Source organism: Epinephelus moara, chromosome 1 (assembly GCF_006386435.1).
Source record: "Epinephelus moara isolate mb chromosome 1, YSFRI_EMoa_1.0, whole genome shotgun sequence".
Taxonomy (NCBI): domain Eukaryota; kingdom Metazoa; phylum Chordata; class Actinopteri; order Perciformes; family Serranidae; genus Epinephelus; species Epinephelus moara.
In genome coordinates this window covers 26,525,996-26,544,010 of record NC_065506.1, presented here as the reverse complement: position 1 = coordinate 26,544,010, position 18,015 = coordinate 26,525,996, and the positions used below count along the sequence as shown (strand labels likewise).

The window sequence follows — 18,015 nt, the reverse complement described above, 5'->3', positions numbered from 1 at the left end:
CCCTCTGCTACTCCCTCTGCTTTTCATGGTCAGCTTGTCTCTCTCCTGAAGGCTCATCCCTCTTTCCTCTTTCAGCTGCGGAGGGGAGCAGAGTGGAGCACATCCAAACAGACTTGGGCTGTCAGGAAAACTCTTTCTCTCTCTCTGTCTCTTTCTGTCTTTGATTACGTCTGTCTGTCTGTCTGTCTGTCTGTTTTGCGGCTCTGTCACTTCAGGGAAGGGACACTTCTTCACCCAGCTCTGCATCCCCTTTAGTTGTTGTCTTTTTATAGCAGAAATCTGAGTGCTGTGACAGCAGCTAAAAATGGTTACACTGACGACGGGCTACATCAGCAGTAAATTGCTATATTTGCACCATCAGTGTCTTTTTATTGTTTAGATTTTACTATTATGTCAGTATAGCTGTTGTAGCCTCAATAATGGTTAGTTATATATCATTATCAGGGCACCTCTTAGTGTATGTGTGTAGCAGCTTGAGCTGTATGTTATTAGTTTTGGGGACTTATATTGAAATCACTCATTGATTCAAGTGCGATCAATCGACTTCACCTCTATCTTACTGTACAAAAGGACATTGTAATATTAAACCTCCTCCTTTGTTTCTCGTATGTTAATTATGTTTTTATATCTTTCAGGCGTGCACTGTGATTGAGAGCGCGGCTGGAGCCAGTAAGGAGGTCGATTCGGGGCCTTCGCAGCCTGCACGTGACCATACTCCTTCTCAACCAGTGACCTCGGAGCCAGATAAAGCTGAACGCCCACTTTCCAGTGAGTATAGCTCTCATTAATGCCAGATCTCCTACTTTTACATGTCATGTTTTACTGTCCTTTCCTCTGTCTTTTTTTATTTTTACCTCCGCTTTGTTGCTGTGACTGGATGAATCCATAAAAAGCATAGCATTTCACTTCGCACCAGTGTGATCTTTGATACATGTTACTACACACCACTGCAGTGAAAACACCCCAGTGGCTATTCTCCAATAACTAGCTGCATTATTTGACACATTTGTTATGTTTCATGTTGCATTTCTTGATCTCCTCACTCTGTGTGGCCACAGCTGTGAGAGAGGCTTTCATTCACAACATACAGCGGTAAATGCTTTGGTTCAGCCTTCAGAATAAGCCGTATCCTCTGAATATATATCTCTTCACTTAGCCAGCATCATATCTCTGCTTCTCTTTTCCTGTGTGAGGTGTCCTCCTGACCCTCCTGTGTGGCAACACAGGAAGTAGTGAGACCCCTGGTGTGAATAAGATTAGGTCTGAGGCGGCTCTAACACTCATAAAAAATCTTTTGAGTTCTTCTTTTTTAGGCTTGTGCTGTCATGTCTTCTAACACTTCATCCTCTGGTAACGCTTCAACCACACTCCTGCACTGCATTTTATCTATATATATGTACCTACTATAGCTAACGCCCTCTCACCCTAAACTGGATTAACTCTTTCCATCTTTTGTAATTACACCAGTCAACCTACACATGCTGCTGCGTGATACCAGGAGGAGGTTAGAATGATTTCCCTGCACTTTGTTTTGCAAATGTGCAGGGCATCTGATCCCTCCACCTCCTTTCAGCGCATTGTTTGACAGCAACTGCTTTTAATTGTCAGCAATGCAAACCAGCAAACCCAACCTGTCCAAAAAGTGTACACACTAAGACTCTCAACTGTCCCAGCACTGACCTCTGTCAATGTTCACATACAAATGCACATGCTTACACACCAAATTTTACTCTTGTTTTTTTTTTTTCTGTTGTTAATCTTAGCTTCTAGTGTGGGAACCACTAATCACTTCGACCCAGAGCTGTGGATTACAGGTTTTGCGGTCATTTCACTCCCATCTCCTTCTCCCACAGTATAGTATTCAGCCAGATAGATGAATAAGCAGGTTTTTGGGGATACTGGTGAAGGAGAGGATAGTAGTGATAAAACGAGACTGAGAGATGAGTTGGAAGATGTCATGATGAAGCAGGCACAGACACAAAAAATAAGTGACATGCGAGCGTGTATGTGTGAGTATGCCCCGAGGGAGGCCATCACTACAGTGGGTTTTGGAGCTTAGTGCGTTTATGTGGAAAGTGCTGCTGTCTCCTCTTATCAGTGTAGCTGGACTGCCTTTTCACTGGATATCTATTCCCTCTCTTCCTCTCTCTTCTTTTTTTTTAAACAAGCATTTGCACTTTTAAACACAGCAGTTTTGTAAATCTAATTTTTTAAATTCTCCACCCTCCTTTTTGTCACTTTTTTTTTCTCTTTCTGTCTTGCGCACCACTTCCTCCTGCACAGGCCACTCTCTCTCGCCCTCTTTTCTCTAAGGCTATTTCTGTTTAGCCGTGAGGGCCCCCCTGTCGTTTACAGAAACTCATCTCAAGCTCTCTTTCCAACTGAACCCACAAACACACACACAATAGCTCAACCACAACACACTCAAAAGCACCTGGTTAAACAGTCATGACAAACAGGGCCACCGCACATCCACACACACTCACACACACACACACACACACACACACACACACACACAACGTACATGCAGAAGACTGAGAGTTCCTCCCAGTGGTCTAGTGTGGTTTGAGAACAGGGTTTTCATGAGTTATTTAAGTGCTCTCCATCATGCGTGTTACGCTGCGGCTCGCACTGACATGACACGGCCCATTTCCTCCGCTCAGGCTAGAAACGTGACACAAGACACGCTTGCGGTGTTCACACGGAGTAGAGTAGAGAGGTGCACAATCCGTCATGATCTTAAGACTGTTGGGTTTAAATCATTAAATGGGCCCCTATGCAGCAGCTAGACTGAAAGAGAGAGGCTTATGGTTTTAGACGGTTGATGTTACACAGTCCTGCTGTCCACTGCAGTTTTAATTGTGCGTGTGTGTGTGTGTGAATATTTAGTGGCTTAATGGCCACGGCTCTAATGTAAATGTTTGCTTTGACTAGTGGCATACAGAGAGAGGAAAGCAGTGTGCTTTCACATTCCATTGTGGTATATGAATGTCACTAAGTGAGGTAAGGAGAACTATAATAAAATCCTAAAATATAATCAGAACATATATGTTTTCAAAAAGAGAAACAAGAGATCCCCATTTCTCATGTCAAAAGTCTCATCATATTGCGGCCCATGAAGAGCTCCTATCAGACAGGAAACAGGCTGGAGAGGGGAGGTTATGACATAGAGGCTGCCCGCAATGTGCTTCAGGCCTGTGGTCCTGTGAACACATTCACTGAACGCTTCACATATATATCAAAAGTCGCTCAGGCTCAAAACAACCACACAGTCAATACATCACTACTAGTGGTGAAGGAACAAGGTGAACCTCTGCTGTACTGTCTGCACAGAGTGCTGCAGGGATGACGATTATTTGTGGGCCAGCACGGAAGTTAACATCGCCCTGTTTCCCTCGACAAAAGATGAATGGGATTTTTCTATTGGATTTTGGATTAAAAGCTCTGTTTATGACACTTACACGTTTTGTTCAGCAAAATAATCCTCACAAATGAACACCATTTTAAAGATTTTTGAAGCGTAATTGCCAGAAGTGAAAAGTTAACTCTATAAACAAACTACATCATGGTTGCATGACTTGAATGTTGCCACCACAATGAGACCGTAAAGCCGTGGTTGGCATAATGATGCTCTGTAGTCTTATTTAGCCACTTAAGACACGAAAGGCTTTAAAATTTACAAGTGGGGTATTTACTGGCGTGTTTTGTGGCGTAGAACAAAACATGAAAGTCTCTTAAGCTTGTGTTAACCACAGACCTTATTTCGGGCATCTAACTCAAACAATCCTTTCAAAAAAGCCATTGACTTTGAGGCGAGGGAACCCGGAGTGCTAAAATGCTAACTCTTATCCAGGTTTTAGGACTCATTCCTGCAGCACTCTGTAGACATCTGATGGAGGGAGAAGCACACAGGGCTAATGTAAAGGACAGAATATATGGTGAGGAGTCATTGTACCATTATGCTCTTCTTTGTCTGGCTTCTACCGCTCTTACCGCCATGTGAATTTAGCCTTTACAACATTTATTCCCTTGTGCTGTTTTATCACAGCCCTCGCTCCGCAATCTTGTCACACTGAGCAAATACATATTGAGATATGTGTGTTTCTGTTTGTGTGTGCATATCTGTGTGTCTTGGAGTTACACATGCTGATGATGTGATTGTCATGAGATAGGCTGTGAGTGTGTTTTGATTGCAGCGGCACAGCTGGACTTGGCAGACTTGGCAGTCTTGTGCGTTTGGCTGCTGGCCAGTTCAATACAATTACAATTACCCACTGTGGGGGCATGGAGCACCACTGAAGATGGGGTGTGGGTGCTGGTTGGGGCATTCATAGTATCTGGCAACCTGCCTTTGCTTGGGAGGAGGATCAATGTCTGAGCTGTTGCTCTAGCCGCTGCGGTTAACATTTCACATTAAGAGTCTTGCATGGAGAACGCAGCGGTAAGGTTCAATCCATAAACAGCCATGCTGCAAGAGCACATACACGGCACACATGCACGTTAAATGAGGAGCAGGCTGTCTATGAGAGGGGGATAACAGCCGCCCGTGCTTGTATCTGTTGTCCAGAGAACAGAGCAGCAGGTGGAGGGATGAGAGTAGCCGTGCACAGACAGAACAGAGCTGAGGGGTGACAGAAGCAGTGTGCCGGGAGGTGGGGAGGGACGGTACGGGGAGGATGGTGAGAGGAGGACAAGGACACTGAATGCAGAGGCGACAGGAGATGTGTTTGGAGAGAGAGATCAGAGGGTGACAGAGGAGGCATGGAGAGGAATGCCACTGCTTGCCCCCTCCCGACTCCTTCTCTTTTCTCCTTTTCTTTTGTCCCCCCTCAGTAGGGGTGTCAGGAGGGTGGGCTAACTTCGAATGACAGTGACAAGCTTGCCACCGCTCCCATGAAACACAGCAGATGGAAGTGTGTGTGTGTGTATATGTGATTAAAATGCCACTGGAGACCAGGGTATACCGAGTCTCTTGGCAGCGCCACGCTTGGCAGAGTGCCACCTCACTGCCCTCTTTTTCCAGCCCAGCAGAGTGGGCGTTGAGGTGTGTGTGTGTGTGTGTGTGTGTTAAGTGAGGGGAGGCAGTCTCAACAAACAAATATTAATTCACAGTGTTCCCATTGTCTGTTCCATTATATCCTTTCTTCAGGGGACAAGCGAGCTGGATGGCCTGCATGGCTGTTTTTTCATCCATCTATTTGAGTAATTCAGTAATGTAATGATCACAGGATTTTTGAGAAACAGAGCTCTATTCTGCAGCGTGGCGCCAGTCCTGGCGGGCATGGGGGAATTAGTCAGGAGACAGTGGGTTTGGCACTGTGCCACAGTTATTAGCCACTCACAGGGTGGGCACGGGGTTATGCCCCGTTTCAATCACTCACTGTGTTTGCATGTGTGTGCTTAATGTGTTTGTTTCTGTGCGTGTGTGTTTGTGTGTGTCTACCGTTTGAGTCAGGATTCTCCTCTGGTCACACTGACCTTATTGTGCAGTCACTTCTGGTTGATTTGTACCCTTTCCAACACATTCCTCTCTCCGAAAGGCTGAGAAACAGGCCGTTAACCCCCTCTCTCCCCCCTCACTCTCTCTCTCTCTCTCTCTCTCTCTCTCTCTCTCTCTCTCTCTCGCTCGTCTTCCCTCCGGATGGGTTTGATTTAGTGACTGTGGTTTTCCATCCACAGCCTGGGAGCCAGAAAGAGTAGACTTAGGGAGAGACCTATGGATTCACAGCCAGCGGAGCACGTCATTACTTGGCCATAGCTCATCAGCAGATACATCAGCAGGCTGGAGCACTAATAGATGTGAGCTGTCGCCGTTCTGGAAGTAATAAACCTCTCTTTATTTCATCCCCTTAATTATTTCCTTCTCACGCGTTGCATGAATTGCACTAAATGATGACAGCAAGGAGCATCTGAGAGTGTTATGTTATTCGGGGCTTGCATCATACACTATATATATATATATATATAATAAAACTCAACTATGTGCAACGTGGACCAAAGAATTCCTCTTCTGGGCTCATGAGAAGTTATATTTAGGCCTTGCTGAGGCCACCCGATGTGAGGTTAATGCTCAGTGCAGAGCAGTGAGGTCAGGTTACAGACGTGTTTCAGCAGTAGCCCTGAAAAAGATGACCACTTAGTGAGAGACCTCCAGACCCTGACCTTTGACCTCACAAAGGAAACAGGTGTTCAAGCAGGATTAAACCTGACCGCCTGCACACTTGGAGCTGGTAGAAAGCTGTGTTGTGTCTGTGTTTGTATCTTGTCTCTTTTTATATACAGCAGATAGACTACAGCCTCAAAAAAGCACACAGGAGGTGAAATCAATCCATATTTGGTTTCATGCAGAGGATGATTTTTGAATGACAACAGAGCAATATTTGATTAATTCCTTTCCTTTTGTTTTTCCTTATGCATGTTTTCTTCCTGTCTTCCCCTTCCTTTTTCTTAATATCTCATTTTCCCTCCTTCCCTCTGCAACCCCGTGACTTCAATCATCCCTTCCTCCCACCCAGCCTCCCTGTCTCCACCTCCACCCTCCTTCCTTTCTGCTTTTCGATCCCTCTCTCCTTCCTACCCCCCCTCCCTCCCAAACTGTCCTCCACTGTCGGACGACTTGGCTGAGGCTAAGTGCTTTTTGCTGTCTCGCTGCAGGTGGGACTGTAATAAAGCTTGTCAGTGGGAGGCATGGGTCGCACTGTCACATGCTCTTTGCCTCCCCTCTGTTAACTCCCTCCTCCATCTCCTTCCAACCACCACCCCCCTCCCCCCAATGCCTGCCAAACCCCCGCCACTCTCCTCCAAAGATCCTCCGCTTTTATTCTTCCCTCTCTCATTTGTCTGCCTTTTCTTCCCCATTTCGTCTTGCTCTTACCCGAAACTGTGCTCCTTGACTTGTCTCTCAGGTCTCCCTCTCTCTCTGGTTTCCTTGCCAACGGCATTTTCAGGAACATGATGAAGAAGAGCAGCAACAGGAGACACCCCTCTCAACATAACAAGCGCACACACACACACACACACACACACACACACACACACACACACATACACAGACACACATACACACACACACACACACACACACACACACACACACACAATCCATGTAAATGACTCCAGGTGAGGTTGTATTGTTTGCCCAGCTGCTCCTGCTAACCAGCCTCTCCTGTTCCATAGTAAACCAGCAGGCTGCATGGAAATCAGCTTCCTCTACACAAAACAGTTCTCTGTTCCTCCTTGTCTTTTTATGTTTGCGCACAGTGTTATTTGCTTGTATGTTTGTGTGGATGTGTGCGCTTTTTACCGCACATAACACTCAAAGGGCATCTAAAGGTTAGAGCTGGTACACTATTTGCATGTGTTTCAGACTCATTGAAGCCAATTTCTTATTCCGGCGTGCATGTGTATCTGTGTGTGTGCGTGAGTGTGTGTGTGTGTGTGTGTGTGTGTGTGTGTGTGTGTGTGTGGCAACTAATAGAAATGGCTTGCACAAAGTATCTTACTTGTTCTAGCCACAGGATGGCAATACTGAGCCCCTTCTTTAAAGGAATCCTCCTTAACCTCCTCCTACTAGCCACCGTTCATTTACACACACACACTGACACACACCACGTTCACACGCACACACACACACACACACACACACACACACACACACACACACACACACACACACACACACACACACACACACACACACACAGTCCTCTTTAGTGTGAGTTAGCCCAGGCTTGTGTAAGGTGACAGAGTGCAGTGAATAATTTAGTCCTGGCCATGTTAATGGCTGACAGCGAACATGGCCTCTCTACTCTGCTGTTGGCCCATTACTAGTACATTCTGTTTCACTCTCACTCTTCCTTTGTCACTATATTGCCCTCTTCTTCCTCTTCTTTTTTTTTTTTTTTTTACATTCCCTGCTGTATAATGTACCAGTGACGATATCTAGGTTTCACTTTTGTCTAATCAAGGTTGTTTGAAGAAAAAAAAAGGAAAGCTGAACACTTGTCTTAAAAATGTCTCCAGATAGAATGTAAAATGGATTACAGTAAATATTTGAAGGGTTCAATGAATTTATCATAATCAAACCACCATTTTCTGGTGGCTGAACATCTATGAAAATGTTAGGAATACTCACCTTCACCTCTTTTCTGTCCTTATTAACATTTTCTTTCAACCACCTTTGTGCACAAATATGAATCTTTTAAAGTTGCAGTGATGTATGTAAACCCCCCCTGTGTGATCAGCCACTAAATAGCATAAATATTTTCCAATTACCTGACAGAAATATTTCTTAAAATTACACTTTCTAGCCTCCCTGACCTTCGTATTACTTCTTCCTGGTACCAACCGTCACCCACAGCAAAAATAATTACACAGATCTTTTTATTTTGCGAAATTTTTTGAAATATAAGGATTTTGTCTGTGTGCCAAGGGCAGCGCAAACTTTTTTTGGTAGATAAAACTAGATGCAGGAAATGTTAATCAGCATTCACTCTTATATTTACATGGATGTGTTTACAGTAACAATCAATGCCTTGTTCTACGTAATGTCTTTGACATTATTAATTAATAGCTCAGAGGATTATTTTGACAGGTGATTGTTAGTTAAAATTACTGAGCACTGTTGAGTTCTGGGCCATTTTTATCTCTCTAGCTCATCTTTATTTAACTATATTTTCCTGTTCTCATATATTTTACATCCTCTGTGGTTCCCCTTTTCTGTTTTTCACCTCATCTTCTCATTTCCCACCCTTCTGTCCTCCTCTGCATAAACTGTTGAGCAGATCACAGGAAACACGTGTGTGTGTGTCTGTGTGCATGTGTGTGTGAGTAAGTGAGTGTCTGTGTCTGTCTAGGCCCAGTCAAGCACTATTAATGTTATGATTGCCCCACTGGGCTTCAGCTCTCCGTGTGTGTGACGTGGGTGAAGAATAATATGACCCTTACACTAATGCAATCACATACACTAAACAAATTATAGCTCCCTCCCTCGCCGTCTCTCTCCCTTCATTTCTCTCGCTCTCAATTCAACCATGGCGATGTTACATGTGGCGTACGTGGTTTTCAGCTTGTCCGGGCTATGTGTGTTTTTGTAGGCCCTGCCTCGCTCCATTTTTCTTTCTGATACGATCAGTATGACTGCGTTTGGGGCAGTAGGAGCCGTGGAGCCTGGCGTGGCAGGCTGCAGCAGCGCTGAGGTCTGGCCAGGCTCAGGCAGGCTCAGGGGGGATTGGGAGTGACGTGTCCAGGGTGAGACACCCCATAGTTGGGACTCCCCACCAGCCTCTCTGGCTCCAGTCTGGCTGATAGAGTCCAGCTGGGCGTAGAGAGGAGGTGCTCCATCTATCTCCTGGATCCCTCTCTCCTCTTGTCTCTCGAGCATCTGTCTGTCACATCAAAGTGTTCATCTCATCGTACCTACATTCCTGTTTTTTTAAAGAATGGTTTGTGTTCTCCCACCAATCCTTAGTCGCTAAATTTCATCCATTCATCCTCCTCTTCTCCTTCCTTTCTCCTGCTGATTTTTCTTTCTCTCCACTGCATATCACACATACACATGTCCTCCTCCCTATCTCCTCCTCCTCCTCCTCGATCTCTCTATCTCACACTCACACAAACACATCCCGAACCCTTGAAGTGGGGTCATGATTGAGGCGTGCCGTTAATTAGCCGGCAGTGGTTGTTGTAGCAAAGCGATGGTAGGGTGTAATTAATTAGGTGGCATGTGCACAGTGGGAGAAAAAGAGGGAGAGGAGGGATGGAGTGAGAGAGAAATACCGGCTATCAGTCCTCCTTTTATCCTCTGAGCTCAGATGAGTTCCCCTAATGAGAAAAAATGAGATGCTCCCAACCAGGGAAGAAAGCATTTTGTCCTTTACATGTTCTCTCTGCCTCTCCTCTGCTTGTCGTTCTGTCACTGCCTTGTTCTCTTTTCATCTGCCTATCACATCCGTGCTATTGCTAGTGGGGTGCCAGTGAGTTGGAGTCGCCAGCCATAGATCTCCCACAAGAGAATGAACACAGCCTCTGGGACACGTCCAGACACACTCATACAGTGCTGACAGCCATACCACACAGCAGAGATGGCATATAGCAGACGGGTGCTCGCATTTCTGTGCGTTTGTGGGAGTTTATGGGCTTTTGCAGATACCCTGTTGTACTGGCTGCTGCTCTGTTGTGTGTGCGCGAGTAGTGTTGGTTTTGTTTATGAGGAAAATGACGGAGGAAGAGAAAAGGATGATAGGAGGAGAGATCTCAAAAAGGCATAGGAAATGTGGGAGGAAGGCGAGAGGTGCACAAACACTCAGAGCTCTATTGATCCTCTCCTCAGTTCAACACTGACTCCTTGACCTCATTCAGAAGCACCTTTGTGTGTGTGTGTGTGTGTGTGTGTGTGTGTGTGTCAGCGACTGTGTCTGTACAGTTGCGTGTGTGTTCATGTGTTAAAGGCCTAACCATAGTGCGATGTATCTGTTTACAATAACCACAGAGAATCTCAACCTGTGTCAACCTGTACCCTTTAACAGCATCATGAATATTTAAACACACACAACGTCCCTCCCTCGTACCACACTCTGCATAACATTTAAATCCTCCAGGAGAAACACAAATGCATGCAGCACATCCCCGCCACCTCCAACATACACATTTACACACACACACACACACACAAACAAACACACTCATAGTGTAAACTGATAGTTTAATGGCTGCCTGGCCTGTCCCGTCCTGCTTGACTGAAACTGTCCTAGGTGACAGGTTTATGGACAGTTTGGCAATGTCAGCGGAGACGGACAGCTATTTACAGCCCAGCGTTAGACACGTTGGACAGTGGCAGTTAGCATAAATCCCCTGTTAGGATCAGCCTGTGGATGATACACATTGTCAGCCACGCTCTAAATCGTCAAATACACACACATATTGTATGGTGATCACTCGGTCAACCATTCAGTCCTTTTTAACCTTCTTAATACCACCAACATACCCCACACGCAAGCGTCACAAACACGCTGTAGATCTGTATCTCAGTTATTTACGGCCCCCTGCCATCACGTTAACAACCGGCACTCGCTTTTCCTCCCTGCGTCTGTCTCTCTCCCCGCCTTTCCCTCCGTCTCTCATCCCCTTCAACTATCATTTAGCTTTACGAGGTGTCCTAAAAGAAGCCCGAGGTGTGCGCCCCTCCCTCCTCCCCCTTTAAGTCTGAGATATTGATATCCTCCATAAGTCAGACGCGCCTCTCTCTGTTACCGAGGAGAAATTGATGACAAAAGGGTGTGACAGGAGGGGAGCGGAGCTGGCAGGGAGTCACAGGAGTTTGCCTGTGTATGTATTGGAGTCTGTGTTTGTGTGAGGCCTCGGCAAGTGTGCCCTGCATACAAACAGACTTATTAAGAGAAAGAGAGGAGTTGGTTTGGTGAGGCGGCAGGTTAAGTGAAGGAGAGGACCGCTAATCGAGAAAAAGGACTGAGACAGAGATCTGGACAGATAGGGAAGAGGAGGAGGAGGAGGAGGAGGGAGGGAGGCAGATCTGTTTCTTTCTTTATGAGCTTTCCCTCTGTGTATGATACTGTTGCTATAAACAAGAGGTCAGCTGAAGAGTGGCTGTTTATAAGGTCCATCTCTCAGAGTGAGCATATCAAAAAGCCTATGAAATCCTGATCAGCCTGCTGTGGCTTGTGTGTCTTCTCCGTGTGTATTTGTGTGGTTGTGTTATCCATCAGAACCATTAGCAACCATCTGTCTCACAATCTAACAGGAGAATTAGAGCGCACTTCTCTTTGCATTGTGTGTCAGGCTGTGTGACTTAGCTTTCAGGTTTGCCTGCGACTAAGTCCATTGATGCTGGCGTGTATGTTGCAGCAGAAGGTGCAGTGCGGCCTGTATCTGCACGCCGAGACGTAACAACAACATATTGTTCTTACTATCACAGACACACACCTGGTCATCGTTCAGCACAGAGCTTATGCTTACATGGCTCCCTGTTTTTGTGCAAACTGTATTAGCATACAGTGGGTGTAGCTACTAGAGTAGATTAAAGTAATCTCACATGGAGTGATACTAAGTCACCTTCACCATGTGGCTGGTCCAAGGTTGAGTCATGCTAAGTTGCTCAGCACACAGAATTTTGTTTCTTCAGATGTGGCTAAATGGTGCGATTAGTAAACTTATTTACTGTGTGGGTTTTTCTTTTTTGTATACTTGTCTGCCTGCATATGTGTGTGTGTCTGTGTGTGTGTGTTTGTGCACTCTGACTGCTGGTTTATCTATTCCACTGGGGATAAAGAAAAGGTTTGTTTGATTAATTAATTCTGTTAGACATGAATGTAAATGATCAAAGGAGCACATTTGCATTTTGCGTTTAATTATTCATGAGCTGCGATTGCTCATGAATTAGGACACCTGTGAGGGCTTTCTCCTCCCAAGCTCAGACAGTCGGTCATGCACATATGCACACACACTTGCACATCCTGGGATGTGACCTGGTGTGTTTAACCAGACCTGCTCGTCACCCCTGTCTGTGTGCACTGCTGTGCGCAGGGATGCAGGTCACCGCAGGTTCATGTTGGTATTATTAGGTTATGTTGCCGCTCTGGCTGGGGTTCAAACGCTCTGATTAGGTTACCGCGTAGCGCTAAAGCTCAGACTGTCACCCTGACTGTATGATTCATCTCCATGGAGACAAGAGAAAAGCTCTGATCTAATTACCCATACTGCTGCCATCTCAGACTTGAGGAGAGGGCTGGGTGGCGTGAATAAGGCGAGAGGAGCAAGCAAGGAAGAGACAAGGGGCGGCACATTGTGGCTGTAAAAAAAGGGGTAACGGAAGAGGAGAAAGAAAAATCAAGCGCCAAGAGAGGAGCCAAGGTGATGCTAACAATAGAGAGCTTGATAAGAGCAGGTATTATTTGTCTTCTTTCTTCCTCCTCTTCCTCATCTCTCCCCTCATCATCAGCAGCATCCAACTGCTGCACAAATAGGCCCTTGTTGCCATGGATATGAGCAATGGTTCTCCCGTTCTGCTCGATGGGGCTCAGTGATAAATGGCGGGATGTGGAGGAAGTTAATAATTTATCCCGGGGAGGGAGCGACCGTTCTGGGGAGCGTTACCTGGCATAATGGGTTAAGTGCAGCGATTGCTGCGTGCCGAGCAATAGACTCACAGGAGGTGATATATAAAAAATGAATAAAGGCTGAGTGGAGCCTGCTGGGAAGGAATTGTCAAGGGAATGTGTGGGTGTGTGTGTGAGGCGCGGGGGGTTGGTGTTGTGTTTTGGGAAGAAGGCTTTGTCATTTCTTGAAGTTATAGGATTGTCAGGTGAAGAACAGTAGAGACTTAATAGAGCTTCCTCCAGGCTTTCAGTAAAGATCTCCTCCCACTCTACTTTTACTAGAAATGAAAAACAGCTCAATATGCTTTGGGCTTTGAAGTGCGACAGCAGCAGTGACAGATGAAACTGCTGCAGAACAGAGGTGCAGGCCTTAGCTGTGTACACTGCGCTGTCATTAACAATGACTCAATGGCACTCGTGCATACATTAAGAGAAATATATACAGAGACCTTCTCCCTTCCTCATTATCCGAACATTAAGTGTTTATTTTAATGTAACTTTTTATCCCTTCAGAAGAGCCGGCGATACGTTGCATGATTTGTGCTTTATTTTGATTATGTGAGGGAGAGAAAGAGTTCAAGAGTGTGTAAGGGAACATGGGGTAGGCCCACACCTCCTCGAGCATTAACACAGCACCTGCTTCACATCTTCTTAGCAATTTATGAGGTGCTACGCTCTTAACGCTGCCTCCCTTCCCGTCCCTCCATCTTACACTCCCCTCCTTCCCATATCTCCCTCTTTTAGCCCGGCTATCTCTCAGATCTTGCAGTTTGAGGCTGATGGCGTGCGCTTGGGTTTATGCAGGGGTCACCGTATTGTGTTAATCCCAGAGAACATATCAGATCAGCTTGATTTCATTATTGTCCTGGTGCCCCATATGCAGGGGCTCAAAGCAGAATGATCCTCTTCTAGTGATGGGAGAAAAGACGCTGTAGTCTGTTATCTGCGGTGGAGCTGAAGTCTATTGTGTTGGACACTCTGCTGCGTTCCTGGAGTGGATTTGGAGCATAACAAGCTTGTGTTAAAACATAGCAGAGCCTTGCATCTTTTCCCTGTATCGCCTCCCACTGATTATTTGATGGGTTTTTCAACGCTTGCGTCTGGTTTGAGTAGTTTAGTTTGAGTCTATTCTCCTTAGGTGTGTGCACGCGCGCGCGTGTGAGCACACACGCATTGTCGCATGTGCGTACCCAGTGGAAAATATGACTTGTGGTTTCTTTTCATTTCTTCTCCATTTTGTTTTGAGTGTCTGTGTTTTTCAGGAGCCTTTTTCTCTCTGCCTCCTTGTGGCTGATAAGTGATGCAGATAGCTGTGATGGATAATATCGCAGCACACACACAAATACACACACACACACACACACACACACACACATTAAACTGCTCTCTCTGATTCAGCTGAACAGTTATGGATAATGTCTTGGTGTGTTTGTGTGTACGCAGGCGCCTGTGTGCTTTATTCTCCCGAACATGGGGTGTATTCTCAGTGAGCTGTTGTGTGAATTCTCGAAACAGAAGGCCCAGCAGTGACGACAGACATCTGAAGGAGGGATGGAGGGATGCAGGGAGGGATGCAGGGAGGGTGAGGATGGATTGGAGAAAGGAAGGCAGACGGGAAAGAAAGAAACTGTGATTATTCTCTGCAGGTGGAATAAAATAACGCCGCCTGGAGTTCAGTAATCACCGTGTTCAAGTAAACATCAGAAAGAGAAGGAAGAAACATGTTGAATTGTAATTTTCTTTGTGTTAGTTTGTTTTTTAATAATTCTGCTGCGTGTGGTTTCTGCTGTGGTCTTCACTCAGAAATGACAGACGAGTGTCACAGGGGTACAAGTTGGACTAAAGAGCAGCCATTAGCAGATCCTCTTAAAGCAAGAAGCTGCTGCTCTTTTTCCCTCTTTGCTCTCCTGTTGTCTGCTCACTCATGTCTTTATCTGTTTTATGAGCTCTCATTGTCGTCGCCACACAGTGGGGTTAGACAGATGCTATGGCGAGCAGTGACAGGGTCAACCACATACCGCACGGCACGCAAAAATCACCCACATTTAAGCACACCACACGCACTCCCCCTGACATCCCCACACACACAGCCCAGGGTTGTATGTCAGAGCCCTGCAGGCACCCAACTTTTGTGTGGCAACCTGACTGACAGCTTCATCAAACCCCCACCCTGTTGTACACACGTGGACACATACAGTACATGCACACTGATGCCCACACACACACACTCACACATACACATGTAGAGACTCATGGCTCCCCCAGGTTGCCTTTGTTCCCAGCATCTGTTTCCCTCGGTGATTAATTGCAATTAGCGAGAGGTTTGAAGGCCTGTGGAAGAACACAGCAAGAGGAAAAACATCAAGATTAATGAGGGGAGGCATTCATCAGAGAGGGAGAGAGAGGAAGGGAGGAAAGACGGAGGGAGAGGAGAAAGAGAGGAGGGGGGGGGGAGGGGAGGATAGAGGGATGACACGGTAAGAAGGGAGGGGCTGGGAGAGGAGGAGGAGGAGGAGAAGGAGAAGGGATAGATGCTCAGATGTTAATGACGTAGGAGATGGGAAGAGCGAAGGAGCGTGACATAAAGCAAAAGAGGGAGTGCGAAAGCAGCAGATAGAGAAAGAGAGAGAAAGAGCCAATTGTCAAAGCTCAGGCCACAGAGCAACACCACAGGGGACTGATTAAATATGGAAATTATAATTGCTAATTGACCTTTATTAATCAGAGCAGTAGGGGGGTGGGGGTGTACTGCAGTTTTGTGTCTCTTCACACATATGTGTGTGTGAGAGTGTTTGTGTGTGTGTAAGCACGTTGAAGCGTGTGTGTATGTGTGTGTGTGTGTGTACACTTGACTGTGTTTGTGTATGTGTGGTTGTTTGATCCCCTCATGCAGCTCTCTCTTGTCTCAAAGAGCTCTCTCATGTTTAAACACAGCATAATGGGAGAAATAGCTAGACACACACACACACACACACACACACACACACACACACACACACACACACACACACACGCAAACAAACTGGGTGGTAATGAGAGTGTGAGTATATTACGGAGAGCTAAATAGGGTCACAGTGGAACCTCACTCTTTGGGCTGCCAGATGTGCAATCATGAATGCATGCATGCACTCTCATACACATGCATACAAGCTAGTCCTCTCATTTCTCTCCCGCGCTCTGCTTTTCTCTCCTCCCAACACTTTGATGTCTTCATGCTTATTATTACATTTTAGAAAAACCCTGACACCCTGTTTCATTTTGAATCAGAGGCATGTAGACGGAGTTTCTCTGCCTCACATCCATAATCACACATACACACACACACACACACACACACACACGGATGTCAGCCATGTAGCCAGATCACACAGATTCGATTAGAGACTCCCTAAATTCATTAGCCCAATGTGATTTAGCCAGCCGTCATTAGAGCCACATGTAAACTGGTCTGTAGTGGTTTGATTTGGTTTCAGCTCATCGACTGCATCACATTCGTTCTCTATGAGCTCTGCAGGTCTTAATCACTTTTAACCAGTCGCTACCTGAGAGATCCATCAGTCACCTACTTTACCTTTCATTTAAAGACACATTTCACTTTTTTTCAGTTAACGCAGTCTTGGTCAATGGGAGCACTGCAGGATTAAGTGGCATCTCGTGGTGAAGTTGCAGAACCGAAATTTCTCTGAAACTTCAAGCGTGTGGGAGAACTACGTTGATGGGCATAAAAACGTGGATGGCCCTATCAAGAGCTAGTGTTTGATTTGTCCATTCTGGGCTACTGTAGAAACAACATGGCTGACTCAGTGAAAGAGGAAAAGCTCTGCATGTAAATATAAGCGACTCATTCTAAAGCAGCAGTCCCAAACTGGTGGATTGTGCTCCAAAAGTGGGTCCTGGGTCTATTCTGAATGGACAGCAAGTGAATGGCTAATGTGTCAAGTTTGTAAAAAGCAACACTTTATTTATAGTACAGTGATTTCCAACACAGAGCTTTTATTCTGAAGTGCAGTTTCCTACTGTAGAGTAAGTAACTAACTGACAGCTACTTGACAAACAGCAAATTACTTTGGCGACATGACCAAGTATGACGCCGAATGTATTAAACTGTGTGGACCTTGACTTAGGAGAAATCTGGACCTTGTGGCTGGACCATTTGGGAACCACTATTCTAAGGTGAAAAAAAAAACACAGTTAGGAATATATATATATACCATTCCTGCCTATAGATGCCCCTGAACCCTGCACACTGGACCTTTAAAGCTCAGAAATTCCTTCCTAAAGGGACATTGACAGTAGAAAAAAAGAGTTGTGTGTGCTTTTTTTTTTGCACTCTCAAGATTTTTACCGCTTTTCTGAGGATTCAAAGTGGCAACTGTCTGCTGGTACCCTTTCACTCCCACCTTTTGAATCTGTATTGCGGGTTAGCTGTCTGCAGCTCTAAGGGCATCTGCTGAGGCCGAGTGTCATTTCTGATCCCCAAGAGACAGAGTCGGGGGACTCTACCCCTCTTAGCCCTGGCTCCTCTAATCCTGTTAGCTCAGCTCAGGATCAGACTGCCATGACTAGTCTTCTACCGCAACTACACACACACACACACACACACACACACAACACCCCTCCACCTCCCCTTCCCCCTCAGGGGCCAAAGGGGCCCCAGTGCCTCAAAGGGACAATTGTTGCAGGGTCCAGAGGTGGCGGCGAGGGTGAGGGGTCAACCATCAGAGGGGAGAAGATAGGACACACACATGCCTGGACACGCACATATACGTATATACACATTTAAAATATACTCACCTTCCCGTCACTTACTTTGCCCCACACACCCACGCACGCACACACACACACACACACACACACACACACACACACACACACACACACACACACACACACACACACA

At 45.9% G+C, this 18,015-nt stretch overlaps 2 protein-coding genes across 4 annotated transcripts in view; both read left to right on the top strand.

The window, feature by feature from the left end:
* The window catches only part of LOC126389193 (cytochrome c oxidase subunit 4 isoform 1, mitochondrial), a 516,851-nt gene that overhangs the window by 374,412 nt on the left and 124,424 nt on the right, over positions 1-18,015 (top strand). The window lies entirely within an intron of this gene.
* Positions 1-18,015, top strand: part of gse1b (Gse1 coiled-coil protein b) — a 188,423-nt gene that overhangs the window by 60,964 nt on the left and 109,444 nt on the right. The window contains exon 2 of the mRNA XM_050042504.1: positions 636-768. Coding sequence (XP_049898461.1) covers positions 636-768 — 133 coding nt within the window. The remainder of the gene's footprint in view (positions 1-635; positions 769-18,015) is intronic.